This window comes from Camellia sinensis, chromosome 11 (assembly GCF_055761805.1).
Source record: "Camellia sinensis isolate YWXY chromosome 11, ASM5576180v1, whole genome shotgun sequence".
NCBI classification, from domain to species: domain Eukaryota; kingdom Viridiplantae; phylum Streptophyta; class Magnoliopsida; order Ericales; family Theaceae; genus Camellia; species Camellia sinensis.
The window spans coordinates 120,046,096-120,062,302 of record NC_138971.1 but is presented as its reverse complement, the minus strand read 5'-3'; the positions used below and the strand labels follow the sequence as shown (position 1 = coordinate 120,062,302).

Here is a 16,207-nt window from a genome sequence, read left to right as displayed (position 1 = left end):
TTAAAAAAATTTATCAAACAAGTTTTTATGATAGTTTTTAAAATTTTTGCAAATACAAACTAAAAACTGAAAACAAAAACGTTGCCAAACAGCCCCTATAGATTTATTATTAACAAGTATTTGAATGTCCATTTTGTTTTCAAAATCATTTTTCAAATTGTTTCTTATGAGCCATTCTTTTTTGGTTGTAAATAGGAAAAAATTACTACTTTATGACCCTTTTTAGATTAAGAATTTGAACAGGAACTTGTAGACGGAAAGAAACAAAGTGACCATAAATTCTTGATTCAATAAGTTAATGTGAATATTAAAAAAAAAAAATGTAATACCCAAGGATCAATGTGGCAAAGGAATTTTAATTCTACTTGTCACGTGTAACCAGGTGGCACCAATGTGCCATTTTACATCAAAACATAGAAGAACATTTGGAATTGGAGAAAACTATGAACAATCAGATTCTTTAAGGACCAAATTAATAGAAAATAAAATTTAAGGACCAAATTGACAGTTTACCAATACTTTAAGGGCAAAGTGAAGTTTATCCTTACTTCATTTTTATTGATTACATTGTTAGATTTTATATTTTGCCTTATATGACTCTTCATTTGTTAGGGTCAAGTTTGTTGTTTGTTACTGATTTTGTTCCATTTTTTCTCTATAATGACAAAACTTAGCGAAAAACAATCATTAAAATGAATCACATTAAAATACTAGAGTATTAATTTTTTCCATTTTTATAGACTTTTGCAGACTGCTCGAGCGGAGACCTGTTTTACTCAGTCTTGCGCTCGAACGACCGTCAAGCGTTCGTTGAGCGGAAAATTCAAGCAACCAGTACTTTTGCAAACTTTGTAGACCGGTCGAGTGACCGAAGTTGCGCTTGAGCGGACTGCCTTGTTTTTGAAAATTTGACTAAGTATTTTGGAGCACATTTTGGCACCCTTATTACATCTTTATAAGCCCTAATTAAGACATAATAATGAAAATAAGGATTAGGAACACACCCAGACAAAAAAGAAATGAATTAATGAATTCTGAGCGTGTGTTTCAATATGCATCCATTCTATGTTTATGTAAGTCACGTACCGTAGGCTATCTGATTATCTGCTTTGTCTATCTATTATTGGATCCAATTGTGAGTAATAACTTTGTAAACCTATGTTCAATTACAAATATTTTTTGAATGATATAAAATGATATATTTTTTGAAATATTATTTTCTATATAAATGAATGGTTGTCCAATGTATCTGAAATGTACTCGTGGAATCATTAGCTTCAGATGACATCTGTTATTTGTTCTATTATGTCCTAATTATAGGCCAACTGTACGTCTCATGAGCCAACTGTTACGGATCCTTCTATATACGTCCGATTTATGGGCCAACTGTACGTCTCATGAGCCAATTGTACTATTACTATTAGTGCTAATGGATGTACCACGTATGACTGACTGTAAATTCTGATTATGTATATGATTCTGATTCCATTTCTGTTTAAAATATTGATATCTGAACAACAATATGAATCCACTTCTGATATGAATTGAATTCAGTTTCTGTATCTGTTATGGACAACATCCATTAAATCCTTTACCCTGTTATTATTCACTGGGCTCCAGTTCACTCTATTATTTATATATGTAGGTGACCAAGCACGCGACCGGGTACAATGGTGATTGCTTGGAATTCCGTTTTTTCGGCCAACCTCTGTGCTTCCCAAGGAGGTTCTGGAAAAGTCATATGGTCGTGTTTTGTGAACCAAGTTTTAGACTTTGTTTTCTTTTGTGTAATTTGAACAAGTTTATGTTTATCTGTAGATTGGGCTATGTCTCTTTTGGTTTTATCTGTATGTGTGTGTGACGTAAGTCTAACGTATATATATGACGTCACATATATATATAGTTTTAAATTTCTATCACATGTTTGTCTGTACAGCTCAATGGACTATGTATATTTTATATAACCGCTTCCGTAGCCCTTTATCATGAGTTAATTTGCTCAAAGGCCTTTGGTAATCCTAGGATTACTGGCCGGTTATGATACTAAACCTATAGGGGCGAGTTTAGGCCATGACAGTACTCCTTTGTAAGTATATTATATAGACAATTTAGCAAAATCGTGAACAAAATATAACATATATAAGTTTTAAAAATATAATAAATAAGTTCTTAAATACATAGTGTTACCAAAAAGAAGGAAAAAGAAAAAAAAATTGAATAAATAGTTTTTGGGACTAGTTTCCTGTGCAGTGAACATCCTACATAATGAGAAAAGTGAACGTCCTGCATAATGAGAAAGATAACATTATTCATAAGAATCATTCATGGTTCATGCAAAAAATGTTTTAAATTTATTTTGTAAGAAACTGAATTTTACCTTAATGTTTCGATCCATATAGAAATGCATAAGTAATATGTTGATATTTATAAACCCCGTTGTTATGAGTGTATTCAACTTCATTGTCAATTTACATTATTAAAATCTTTTATACGGATTATAAGTAATTATATGTTAAAATTTATCAAAGAATTAATGTTATAGACGTACTTTTGCGCCATTAAGCTCTGGTCATGATGTTTGGCCATCATTTGATTTATCCCTTTTATTATTGTGAGTAATATGTGTATCCGAATAGAAAATAGTAAATAATAATTTTTTTATGCAACAGTGTCGAACCACAGAGAGAGAATGAAAAGAATGTCTTAAATGTAGAGTCTGTTTATGTATCAAACTCTTCATGGTTTTGTTTTGTTTGTTTGTTTGTTTGTTTGTTTGTTTTTTTTATAGTTTTTTTTTTGTTTTTTTTTAAATTAATAAAAGCATGCCAATTATAAGTTGTAACTGGTGCACGGGTTTGAGTCTAAATTTAACCCCTTTTTATAATATTATTATATATATAGTGATATAAACAGAAACCAATTCAATTGAAAATAATGTATGAACCAAATATTATTTGGTTTCAAACTCCAACACCAAACTAACTTTAAAAAAAAAAATAGAAATTAAAATAATAAAAAATAAATAAATAAAAGAGAAAGAAACTTTCTATCTTTTTGATAACTGTAAATAAATTCAAATTTTGAATTTCAATATAATTATAGAATAAATTATATATTTGTAAATGATTAAATTTGAGAGTCTAATATCTCATTCACATTTTGTCACGACCAAAGTCCGCCCCTATAGGTTTAACGTCGTAACTGGCCCATAATCTTTAGATTACTAAAGGCCTCTGTATAGAATAACATATAATTAAGAGGCTAGTGGAAACAACTATACAAAATCCAATATCCATGGAGCTGTGCAGACACACATGGAACAGAAATTTAAACTTTATATAAACACATATGACGTCATAATTACATTAGTCTTATGTCACCCATATGTATAGATAAAACCAAAATGGGACTTAGCCCAGTATACAAATAAACAGAGACTTGTTCAGATTTCAGTCTTAAACTTAGTTCACAAAACTTGACTACTTGACTCTTTTCGGAATGTCCTCGGGAGGCACAAAGGTTGGCCGACAAAATAGAATTCCAGACAGTCATCACTAAGCCTGGTTACGCGCCTGATCACCTATATACATAAATAATAGAATGAGCTAGAGCCTAGTGAATAATAACAGAGTAAAGGATCTAATGAATGTTGTCCATAACAGATACAAAAAATAGAATTCAGCTCATATCATAAGTGGATTCATATTCTTGTTCAGAAATCAGTAGTCATAACAGAAATGGAATTAGAATCATATTCATAATCAGAATTTACAGTCAATCATACGTGGTACATCCATTAGCACTAATAGAAATAGTTGACCCATGAAGGGACGGCCATGAAGGCATACAATTAACTCACATGCACAGAGACAGTACAGTTAGCTCATGAGACATACAGTTGGCCCAAAAATGGGACGTATACAAAAGGATCCATAACAGTTGGCTGATGAGACGTATAGTTGGCCCATAATTGGGACATAATAGAACATATAACATATGTCATCTGAAGCTAATGATGCCATGAGTACATTTCAAAAACATTAGACAACCATTCATTCATACGGAAAATAATATTCAGACAACAGATCATCCTATGTCATTCAGAAAATACTTATAATTGAACATAGCTTTACACAATTATTACTCACTTAGATGGGTCCAATAGCAGAACTGGTTAAACAGTCAGATCAGACAACCCATGACACGTAACCTATACAAACACATAGCGAATACACATTAAAACACATACTCGAAAAACACTTAACCCATTTCTTTTCTATCTTGGTGTGTTTCTAATCCTTATCCTCATTACTATGTGTTAATTAGGGTTTAGGAATGCCTAGGATGCAATCAGGATGACAAAATGTAACTTGAAGCACTTAGTCAAATTTTCAAAAACAGGGCAGTCTGCTCGAGCGCAATATTGATTGCTCAAGCAGTCTGCAAAGTTTGCAAAAGTACTAGTTACATGATTTTTCCACTCGATAGATGCTCGACAGTCGCTCGAGCCAAAGATTAAATAAACATGGTTTCCGCTCGAGCGCAACTTCCTATACTTAAGTGGTTTGCAAAAGTCTGTAAAACTTCTGGGAGCTCTCATTTTACACTTGAGCGTAACTTTGGTCACTCAAGCAGAGGGTCAAAAATAAGGATAGTCGCTCGAGCGAAGATTCTGCCACTCGAGCTAACACCTAAAACTCTACAAAAGTACTGGGAGCTCAAATTCTTCGCTCGAACGCAGACTCCACCGTTTGAGCAGAGGGTGCAAATCTGGAATTTCCAGATTGTTGATTTAAGTTCAAAACTTAATTTTAAACCTTTAAAACACATCCTTTTGGGCCAAAACTTAATAACACATTGAAAAACCCATATTACATGATGAATTATAAACCATTTCGCAAAATCTAGCCTAAAAGCTTTGCCAATTGTACAAAACTAAACTTGAAAAGTAGAAAACATAACATGCATGAGTTGGCATGAACTTCAACCTTCCAAAACAAGATCAAACAAGGTAAAATGGTATGAACCTTGATGAATTTCCAAAACCAAGCTATGATCAATGTATGCATATGAGAATTCTTCAAAATCAAATTCTAAATGCAAGAGAATTTTCATGCATGTATGGTTATCTTCTTAATTCTTCTTCCTTAGCTCAATTCTTGGGTTAATTATCTAACTCTCCTGAATTCATGCATGTAACAACCCTATTTCACACTAAAAGGGTGAATTCCTACCTTAAGCCTTGAATTTTCAAGTTTACAAGCTTAATCTTCTAAGTTCTCTCCAAATCCTTCACTTTTCTAGCAATTTCCCCTTAATTGAGCTCAAGTCTCCCCTTCTCTTTCTCTTTCATGTTTTGTTGAAGAAGATGATGATAATGAAGGTGTATGTAATATTCTAGAGTCAATTTGGCCTTATATAGGCTTGGTTAGTGGGCTTAATTAAGCTAGGCTCACCACTAATCAAATGGGCGTTATTTATTCTAATTATTTGGTTCCAAATCAAATTCCAATAAACTTACCATAAAATTTTAAAAATTCTAAATAACACATATACTGAGTCGATTTCGGGATCGGATGCCGATAAGGCCTTCAATTCGCAAAACAGAATAGAAACATGGACTTATATTTCTGCAAAAAACAGATACAAACACAAATAACACAATTCACCTTAACTCAGAATTTCCTCTTAATTACTTATTAGACATTATTAATAAAAGGTTAAAGCAAATCACATGTCGGGGTTGTTACAGTCTCCCCCCCTTAAAGAGTTTGGTCCTCCAAATTCGAATTACCTTCAGTTTGGAAGAACACTGGATTTAGAGGGAACAAATCAGGATATGTTTTCATCATATCTTCCTTAGTTTCTAAAGTTGCATATGTCCCTCCGTGATTTTTCCAGTCAACTTTCACCAATGGAATTTCTTTGTTTCTTAGTGTTTTGATCCTTCGATTGATAATCTAAATCGGTTGTTCTTCATAAGTAAAATCATCTTTCAATAACACATGTGTTGGCTCAATCATGTGTAAAGGATCTCTTAAGTAATCTCGAAGCATTGAAATATGAAAGACATTCTGCATTTGCTCCATGATCGGAGGTAAGGCCACTCAGTATGTTACTGAATTGATTTTCTCTAGAATCTCATACAGACTAATGTATCTCGGAGCCAACTTTTCTTTCACTTCAAATTGTCTTTGCCCTTTCATAGGAGTTACTTTGATAAACACATGATCCCCAACTTCATATCCGCATAACTCTTTTGGCGACTTTGTGCAGTTTTCAATCGTTTCTTGTACAAGTTCCGGTCCCAACAAAAGTCTATCACCTATCTCAGCCCAACAGATCGGAAAACGTTATTTTCTACCATACAAAGCTTCATAAGGAGCTATACCGACACTTGAATGATAACTGTTGTAGTACACAAATTCAGCCAATGGCAAGTAGGTCTCCCAATTTTCTTGGAAATCTAACACACACATTTTAACCATATCTTCCAAAGGTTTGAATGGTTCGTTCAGATTAGCTATCTGTTTGTAGGTGATAAGTACTACTCAGCCTTAATTCAGTTCCCAAAGCCTGTTGCAAACTTTGCCAAAATCTTGAAGTGAATTTGGAATCCCTGTCAAATACAATGGATACCGGCACCCTATGTAGTCTCACAATCTCATTTACATAGATGTTAGCTAGTTTATCCGCATTATAAAAAAGTTTTAACAGGTAAGTAGTGAACAGATTTAGTCAAACGATCAACTATGACCCAAATAGAATCCATACATTAAGAGGAGCGGGCAGTCCAACAATGAAGTCCATTATGATGTGCTCACATTTCCATTCCGGTATTGGAAGTGGTTGAAGTAGTCTAGTAGGTCGTTGATGTTTGGCCTTTACTTGCTAGCAATGCAAACATCTAGCCACAAAATCAATAATACATCTCTTCATTCCAGGCCACCAGAAATTCTGTTTCAAATCATGATACATCTTCGTGTTTCTCGGATGCATAGCAAATTTAGAACTATGAGCCTTAGGGGTTGTTTGGGATGAACTAAATAAGTGCACTTTTTGTCTTTTTACGAAAAGATGTGCAGAAAAGTATAGAGGTGATGTGATGAAAAAAAGATAAAAAGATGGATTATTTTTGGGTTACCAAACTTGGCCTTAGTTAAAATACATTTCCTCAACTCAGAACAATCCGGTACACAAAGCCTACCTTGAAATTTCAACACATTAGTTTCATATGTAAATCCCGGTCTTGGTTTTGAATCAATTTCTTTTACAATTTTCTTCAGAAATTCATCTTCTAATTGCTTTTCTTTAACTTCCTCAAGTATAGTTGGTTGTGCTGAAATGGCGGCTAGGAGTCCATCATGTTCACGTGACACAATTTCAATCTCATTTCTGTCCAAATCACATAACAATTCCTTCCGACCAGTAAGTAGACATGACAAATTCCCAATAGATTTCCGGCTCAAAGCATCTGCCACTGTATTTGCTTTCCCCAGATGGTACAGAATTTGCAAGTCATAGTCTTTTATCAACTCAAACCATCGTCCCTATCTCATGTTCAATTCCTTTTAAGTAAAGAAATATTTGAGGCTTTTATGATTAGCGTACACTTCGTAAGTTATACCATATAGATAGTGCCGCCAAATTTTCAAAGCAAACACCACAATTGCTAGTTCAAGGTTATGAGTTGGATAGTTCTACTCTTGGAAAGCAAATTCTCTTTGGTCATTCTAATCAAATGGCATATTTTTCTATGTTAGCTGCGTCAAAGGCATAACAAGTTTGGAGAAGTCCTTTACAAATATGTGGTAGTAACTCGTAAGCCCCAAAAAGCTTCTGACTTCGAACACATTAGTTGGTCTTGGCCAGTCCACAATAGCTTTGATTTTCTGCGGGTCAACAAATATGCCTTCTTTATTGAATACGTACCCCAAAAATGTTACATAGTAAAGCCAAAACTCGCATTTGAACAATTTTGCATACAATTTATTTTCTCTCAAGATCTGTAAGGCAGTTCTCAGATGAAGTTCATGTTCTTCCCTGCTTTTAAAATAGATCAGAATATCATCAATAAACACAACTATAAATTCATCAAGAAATTGTTTGAACACCCTATTTATTAAATCCATGAATGTCGCAGGTGCATTAGTTACCCCAAATGGTGTCACCAAAAATTCTTAGTACCCGTATCTAGTTTTGAATGCTGTTTTTTCTATGTCTTCTGCCTTGACCTTTAACTGGTGATACTCGGATCTAAGGTCTATCTTAGAGAACACTTGTGCTACCTGAAGTTGGTCAAACAAATCATCTATTTGGGGTAATGGATATTTGTTCTTCACGGTTACTTTGTTCAATTCACGCTAGTTAATACATAACCTCAAAGACCTATCTTTTTTTTTTTTTTGACAAATAGAACTGGAGCACCCTGAGGTGAAGTGCTCGGGTGAATAAACTTTTTGTCTAGTAGTTCTTGGAGTTGGATTTTCAATTCTTTCAGTTCAGAGGTTAACGTTCGATATGGGGTTTTAGAAATTGGTTGTGTCCCAGGTACAACATCAATAGTAAATTCAATTTCTCTATCAATTAAATCCTTGGGTAGGTCAATAGAAAACGCATCAAGAAACTTACAAACAACAGGAATGGCTTCTATATTAAGCTTATCGGAAGTCTTAGTGATAACCCTAACATCTCTTCCTAAGCAATTTGACCACTTTCATGATAGAAATCAAGCACGGGGGAGGAACTACCCCATTCCCAATGAATACAAACTCAGGCAAGCCCAGAGGTTGAAACACAACAGATTTAAAATCACAATCAATCGTAACATGATACTTAGTCAACCAGTCCATCCCAATATATAGTCAAAATTATCAATAGACATAAGCATTAGATCAATATATAGTAGCACACCACTAATCACAACATCACATGCCGAATACACGCAAGTAAATAGCATAGAATTCTCGGATGGAGTAGATATAGATAACACATAATTCATGGAATCTAATGGTTTAGTTGGCCTTCGCGCAAAATCATGTGATACAAAAGAATGCGTAGAATTTGAATCTATTAACACATAGACATTTTGAGCACAGATAGAAATTTTACCTGACACTACTAATTCATTATTCTGTACATCACTAGGCACAAGTGCAAAAACTCTACCTTGCCTAAGAGATTCTCTCCTGGCATTAGTTCTTACATTTGTTCTTGGTGTAGAAGCGGATCCTGTTGAACTTGTTACAGGGCGGTTGGCATTTTCAGATCCAATTGGACAATCTCTTATCATGTGGCCTATCTTGCGACACCGAAAGCAAGCACCAGATACATGATGGCAAACCCCTCTATGTCTTCTTCTACATTAAGGGCAAATGGGCGTAGAGCTACTGCTTTAGCTTGAGTTATTGGAGGATCCTATGTTTTGCTTCTTATTTGTGGCAAATGAATGACCCTTTTTGAAACTAAATCCAGATCTTTTACCTTTTCACTTGGTTTCTGGGGCCTTGGTTTGTTTCATTGCAACTAAATTGGCTTCAGCCATTAGAGCTCTATCAAGTGCATCCACGTATTTGGGCAGTTTTAAAACACTGACCTAATCAAACACGTCTAGATCCAATCCTCCTTCAAATTTTCAAGCCTTTTTGTAATTAGTATCCACTATATGTGGAGCAAACCAGGCCAATTCAGTAAACTTGGCTTCATATTCTACTATTGACATATTACCTTGCTTGAGTTTTTGGAATTCAGACACTTTTCTATCTCGAAAACATTGAGGGAAGTATTTCTCAAAAAGATCTCTCTGAATTGATCCCAAGTCAAGGTCCCACTATTATCATGGATAAGTATCCACCAACGTTGGGCTTTGTCCTTTGAAGTGTAAGTGGCCAGTAATACTTTCTGAGTCTCGGCATATGGAAAGACTTCAAATAAATTTTCAGTCTCTAGCATCCACGTTTTAGCCTTTAAAGGCTCAATTCCACCCAGAAATGTCGGTGGTTTCATCTTGTTGAACTTCTGAGTCAATGTAATAATGTCATTGTTGACCAGGTCTACTTCAACCAGAGAGAGCGAAGGAGGCAAAGGTTGTTGTCTTTGTTGTTGCATCATTGACTTTGTTAAGGCTTCAAGCATCTGTTCCATTCGGCTCATTTGGGCCTCAGAGGATTCGGTTGTACCATCACTTCTTGTACTGTCCATTTTGCTATAGGTAAAAAAGGCAATAATAAACATAAGAATAATCTTGTTCACGAAATAATCTTGTTCACAGAGTTTGGAGTATTCAATTTCAATTCATTCTTCTCAATTTCATATGTTCATATTCAGTTTTCATATTTATAGAAATTAACACACACACTCATACATGCAGATGTAATGTCCCTAATTCTTTGCTAGGACATCTTATAGCTTATATGGACTCGTGTGTGCAGTATATCTCGTGCTCTGATGCCACTTTGTCACGACCTAAACCCACCTCTATAGGTTTAACATCGTAACCAACCAGTAATCCTTGGATTACCAAATACCTCTGTACAGAATAACATATAGTTAAGGGGCCAGCAGAAGCAACTATACAAAATACAATGTCCATAGAGCTGTGCAGACATACATGCAACAAAAATTTAAAACTCTATATATACACATGTGACGTCATAACTATATTAGTCTTATGTCACCCACATGTACAAATAAAACCAAAATGGGACTTAGCCCAGTATACAGATAAACAAAAACTTGTTCAGATTTCAGTAAAGGAAAGCAAAGTCTTAAACTTAGTTCACAAAATTCGACCACTTGACTCTTTTCGGAACCTCCTCAGGAGGCACAAAGGTTGGCCGACAAAACAGAATTTCAGGCAGTCATCACTGAGCCTAGTTACGCGCCTGATCACCTACATACATATATAATAGAATGAGCTAAAGCCCAGTGAATAATAACAGAGTAAATGATTTAATAAATGTTGTCCATAACAGATACAGAAAACAGAATCCAACTCATATTAGAAGTGGATTCATAATTCTTGTTCAGAAATCGGTAGTCATAACAGAAATGGAATCAGAATCAAATTCATAATCAAAATTTATAGTCAATCATACGTGGTACATCCATTAGCACTAACAAAAATAGTTGACCCATAAAAGGATGGCCATAAAAGCATACAGTGGACTCACGTGCACGGAGACGGTACAGTTGGCTCATGAGACATACAGTTGGCCCATAATTAGGACATAATAGAACAGATAACAGATGTCATCTGAAGCTAATGATGCCACGAGTACATTTCAGAAACATTGGACAACTATTCATTCATACAGAAAATAATATTTAGATAACAAATCATCTTATGTCATTCAGAAAATACTTATAATTGAACATAGCTTTACAGTTATTACTTACTTAATTGGGTCCAATAGCAGAGTTGGTTACGTAGACAGATCAAGCAGCTCACAACGCGTGACCTACACAAACACACATCAAATATACATTAAAACACACGCTCGGAAAACACTTAAACCCATTTATTTTCTATCTTGGTGTGTTTCCAATCCTTATCCTCATTACTATATCTTAATTAGGGCTTAGAAATGCCTGGGATGCAATGACGATGTCAAAATGTAACTTGAAGCACTTAGTCAAAATTTCAAAAATAGGGTAGTCCACTTGAGTGCAACATTGGTCGTTTGAGCGGTTGGCAAAGATTGCAAATGTACTGGTTGCATGATTTTTCTGCTCAACGGACGCTCGATAGTTGCTCGAGCCAAAGATTAAGTAAACATGGTCTTCGATCGAGCGTAACTTCTTATGTTCAAGCGGTCTGCAAAAGTTTGTAAAACTTCTAGGAGCTCTCATTTTATGTTCGAGCGCAACTTCAGTCGCTCGAGCGGAGGGTAAAAATAAGGGTGGTTGCTTGAGCGAAAGTTCTGCCACTCGAGCTAACGCCCCAAACTCTGCAAAAGTACTGGGAGCTCAAATTCTCCGCTCGAACACAGACTCCACTGCTTGAGCAGGGGGTGCAAATCTGGAATTTCCAGATTGTTGATTCAAGTTAAAAACTCAATTTCAAACCTTTAAAACACATCCTTTTGGGCCAAAACTCAGCAACACATTGAAAAACCCATAGTACATGATGAATTATAAACCGTTTCGCAAAATCTAGCCTAAAAGCTTTGCCAATTGTACAAAACTAAACTTGAAAAGTAGAAAACATAACATGCATGAGTTGACATGAACTTCAACCTTCTAAAACAAGATCAAACAAGGTAAAAGGGTATGAAACTTGATGAATTTCCAAAACCAAGCTATGATCAATGCATGCATGTGTGAATTCTTCAAAATCAAATTCTAAATGCAAGAGAATTTGCATGCATGTATGGTTATCTTCTTAATTCTTCTTCCTTAGCTCAATTCTTGAGTTAATTATCTAACTCTCTTGAATTCATGCATGCAACAACCCTATTTCATACTAAAAGGGTGAATTCCTACCTTAAGCCTTGAATTCTCAAGTTTAGAAGCTTAATCTTCCAAGTTCTCTCCAAATCCTTCACTTTTCTAGCAATTTCCCCTTAATTGAGCTCAAGTCTCCCATTCTCTTTCTCTCTCACGTTTTGTTGAAGAAGATGATGATGATAATGAAGGTGTATGCAATATTCTAGAGTCAATTTGGCCTTATATAGGCTTGGTTGGTGAGCTCAATCAAGCTAGGCTTACCACTAATCAAATGGGCATTATTTATTCTAATTATTTGGTTCCGAATCGAATTCCAATTAAACTTATCATAAAATTCTAAAAATTCTAAGTTACACATATATTGAGTCGATTTCTTGATCGGATGCTGTAGACACCCCATTTTTGACCATCCTCAAGACTTGGACGTCACCGTTTGAACGCTTGGTGATCATCCATGTTCGTGTTCGTCTTGAGTTCTCGGAGGTTTCGATCGCACGCCCTGCCTCAAGACCTCTCGACTTGTTTGTTTTGTGCTTGGTTGTGTACCAAACACTTGTGTTTTTGCTTTTGAGGGTAGGGAATGGCTTGTTGGCCATCCCCACACCTCATCGGCCTTGGCTTGAGGCCACCGGCTCTGTTTTCTTGCTACCGGCCAAATATTTTGGTTGGTCGGCAATGTTTTTGGTCGGCCAACCATTTTTGTTGGTCAATCGGCCATATTTTCCAGCCAACCCCTTTCCATCTGCTTTTGACAGATATTTTATGCTAGCTAGCTGGCATCCACAATACACCCCCTCCATACACGTGTATGGAGGGATTTGCTCCCTTTGTGTTAGCTTCTCCAAGAAACTTAGGAATTGAATTCCTATAAAAAGAGGGCCTCTCCTTCCTTTCTAGGGGTTGAACAACTCTGAGATATGACTTATATATCTATATCTCTCTATATCTCCCTCTCTCTATATAGTTGTGTGTGTAATAGTGTTTTAAAGGGGCTTTTGTTCTTAGTTTTGCACAAAGACACCTAGTGTTACACTATACTTTGGTTGCTGAGGTTTTAAGGGGTTGATTTCAGAGTTTTGAGTTTGTTTTTGATCAAAAGGAAGTGCTGAAGTTGGTGTTCTTGAAGTGTTCTTCAAGGGTGAGAACTTACCCTTTTATTCCCCATTTTTGCTTAAGGTTTTAGACCTATTTTCATATTGTTTCGAGCTTAGTGTATAACTGATAAAAGTTATGTATTTTCATGCTTAAGATGTTTCATTAAGGTCACTTTTGTGTTGGGGGTCATCCACCCCCTCTTAGGCCTTGTTTGGTCTCTTTTTGTGCCTTCCTCTTTGGGCTTTGTAACCCTTTTGTTTTGGTCTTCTCACCACTGAAATCTAGAGGATTTTCAGTGGTAGAGAAGTGGTTTTGAGGTCTTGTATAGGGGAGGGACACCCCTCTCCCCTTGTGACTCATTTGCTTGCATTTAGGGCTCATAAAGGTAGCATGTTTGCATAGCTTTATTTGTCTCCATTTCAGAGGTTATTTGGTGTTAGTCTATCATGTTAGACCTCTGTTTTATGTTGGTTCAATGGCCTATTATTTTCATCATGCACTTGATTTGTAATCCCCTCTATTGTCATGACATGTATCATGCATTTAGACCATCATACTTGCATATTTTAGCTTGACTTCATGAAGCTCCTATCCATGTTTTGACATGTTTAAGCTCTGTTTGGTGTTGATTTGGTCATGTTTGTGATGTTTCGTATAGCCACCATGTATCCTAGCTTGTTAGCTTTAAGTGTATGAGTCATGAGCATGCTTTATTTAGGTTATTTTAGTAATTTGGAATCATTTATCATGCTATTTTAGTCCATGCTCCATGCTTGTATGCTTGCATTTACCATCGTTTCAAAGCTTTGAAGAGTTGTTCTTTTGTGCCTTAAAATAGATCATTGTGCATGCCTCTTTGTTTAAGTCCTTGGGCTACCATATCAGTGGATTTTGGGGCTCCTTTTGGCATATTATAGCTCTGATTTTCCTTGATTAATTCATGCCATGCTTGGTTGTAATGGGTGTAGTGCAATTCCCTCTTTTGGCCTTGTGTACGCTTTGTTTTGTACTCGCCTTTCCTAGCATGTTGTGGCCTTGTTCCATGCATGTTTTAGCCTTATTTTGGTCTGCCCTGGGACTGTTTTAAGTCATCTTGGCTCTTTGGGGCTTGGTTGATATGGCCATGGTTTGAACCCCTTTGTTAGTCTTGAGTTTTGGGCTTTGTTGCATGCCTTACTTGCATGGCTCGGTTGATTTGGCATCATCCTTTACACATTTTTAGAGCTTGTCATGCTTGTGATTTGTCCATATTTGTCTCTTCTTAATGTGCTTGAGAGTCGACTCTTTTCATGCTTAAGTGTTGGACCTTCACATGTGCACGTTTGGGTGTGTTTTGTCCATCATTTCTTGCCACTTTGGCCACTATTTTGGACATGGCTGAGGCCTATCCATCCTTAGTGTAAGTCCATGGATCATGCATTTATGTATTGTTGTAGGCTTACCGCATTGCATGCTGTCACATCCTTGTGGTTGGTATCATTGTTGCATGCCTATGACTTTGTGTATTCCCATGCCTAGGTTGCATTGTAGTATTGTATACTTGTTGCATTGCCATGATATTTGCATGTTAGGTTGCATCACATTGTATTTGACATACTTATGTTACATTGCCTTACATTCCTATGTTGCATTGCATTGGTTACATGCTTTGCATTGTATATGGCATACATACATTGCATTATGTTTGGTTTGGGGTGTCAAACCAAACATGAAGAATGAGGGACGTTCATACTTGGAGTGACGAAACGTACCTCAATCCTCGGTCCCTGACACTCTTGATCCAACATGATAGAGTGTGTAGCATTCATTTGTTTTGTTGCATTCATTCATATTGATTTGCACACTTGACATCTTTGGTCATCATGCATCGAAATGCGTGATTGGTGGCCTGAGGGTTGAGAGCCATACTCCCTTGAGTTCATAGCATGATAGGAAGGATGGTTGTACATACATTTGGCTTGAAAATTCCATGCCATGCACTGTCTGTCCTCTGTTGCAGCAAAACCAGTGTTCTGCAGGAAGAAATAGCTGGTCGGTAACTTTCAGTGCCGGCCGACTACCAATATCCAGCCGGTGATCCCATTTTTTGGTCGATGACCATATTTCCATGGCCGGTGGTGTTTTCTCTTGGCCGGTGGCATCCCAAAGTGCTTAGGGAGTGGTTCAAAAGCAACCTTAGGATTTTCACAATTCTCAGAGGTGCAGAACAGTGCAAACAGAGGTAACAGAGGCATGACAACGGGTTTCTGAGCAAGGTGAATCGAGCATGCATCATCCAATCATTTCGAGGCGGAGCTGCGGCGGCCTTTTGAGTTTCATACTTAGTTTATTTTGTAATTAATTTGTTAATTAATTAAGGGTCTGTAATAATTAATTAGCTAGAGTAGTTAATTATTTATTTGGTTTGTATTATTCTTTCGGACCTTCCGTTGAGAGGGCGAATTTATAATAAGTGTGCGTGCGTGTGTGAATGTCTTCCAACCCCACGTCTTTCTCCCTTTTATTTACTAGCTTTTGATGGTTAGTTTAGGGCATGTTTCAATTAGCATACTTATACTCGCATGTTTGCATCATTCATTTGTATTGCATGCACCAGGCTCGGCGCATCACACTAACTGCATTGTATTTAAATTCCAAGTTGAATACATGTGTCGAATTGTCGCAT

At 36.2% G+C, this 16,207-nt stretch overlaps 1 protein-coding gene across 1 annotated transcript; it reads right to left on the bottom strand.

Moving 5' to 3' along the window:
• Nucleotides 1-5,622: 5,622 nt before the first annotated feature.
• LOC145802589 (uncharacterized) lies at nucleotides 5,623-10,200 on the bottom strand. Its single transcript, XM_082895324.1, has 6 exons — nucleotides 9,727-10,200; nucleotides 9,112-9,301; nucleotides 8,420-8,697; nucleotides 7,275-7,550; nucleotides 5,795-5,960; nucleotides 5,623-5,630 (listed from the first exon to the last, which is right to left on the bottom strand). Exons 1-6 carry the CDS (start codon nucleotides 10,198-10,200, stop codon nucleotides 5,623-5,625), a joined length of 1,392 nt encoding a protein of 463 aa, XP_082751450.1.
• Nucleotides 10,201-16,207: the final 6,007 nt, after the last annotated feature.

Coding starts and splice junctions, on each gene's coding strand:
- LOC145802589 (XM_082895324.1), bottom strand. CDS start 10,200: ATGGACAGTACAAGAAGTGATGGTACAACCGAATCCTCTGAGGCCCAA. Junction 7,551..8,419: donor CTTCACCTCAGGGTGCTCCA/GTTCTATTTGTC, acceptor AACATGAGATAG/GGACGATGGTTTGAGTTGAT. Junction 5,961..7,274: donor ATGAATTTCTGAAGAAAATT/GTAAAAGAAATT, acceptor CAACCGATTTAG/ATTATCAATCGAAGGATCAA.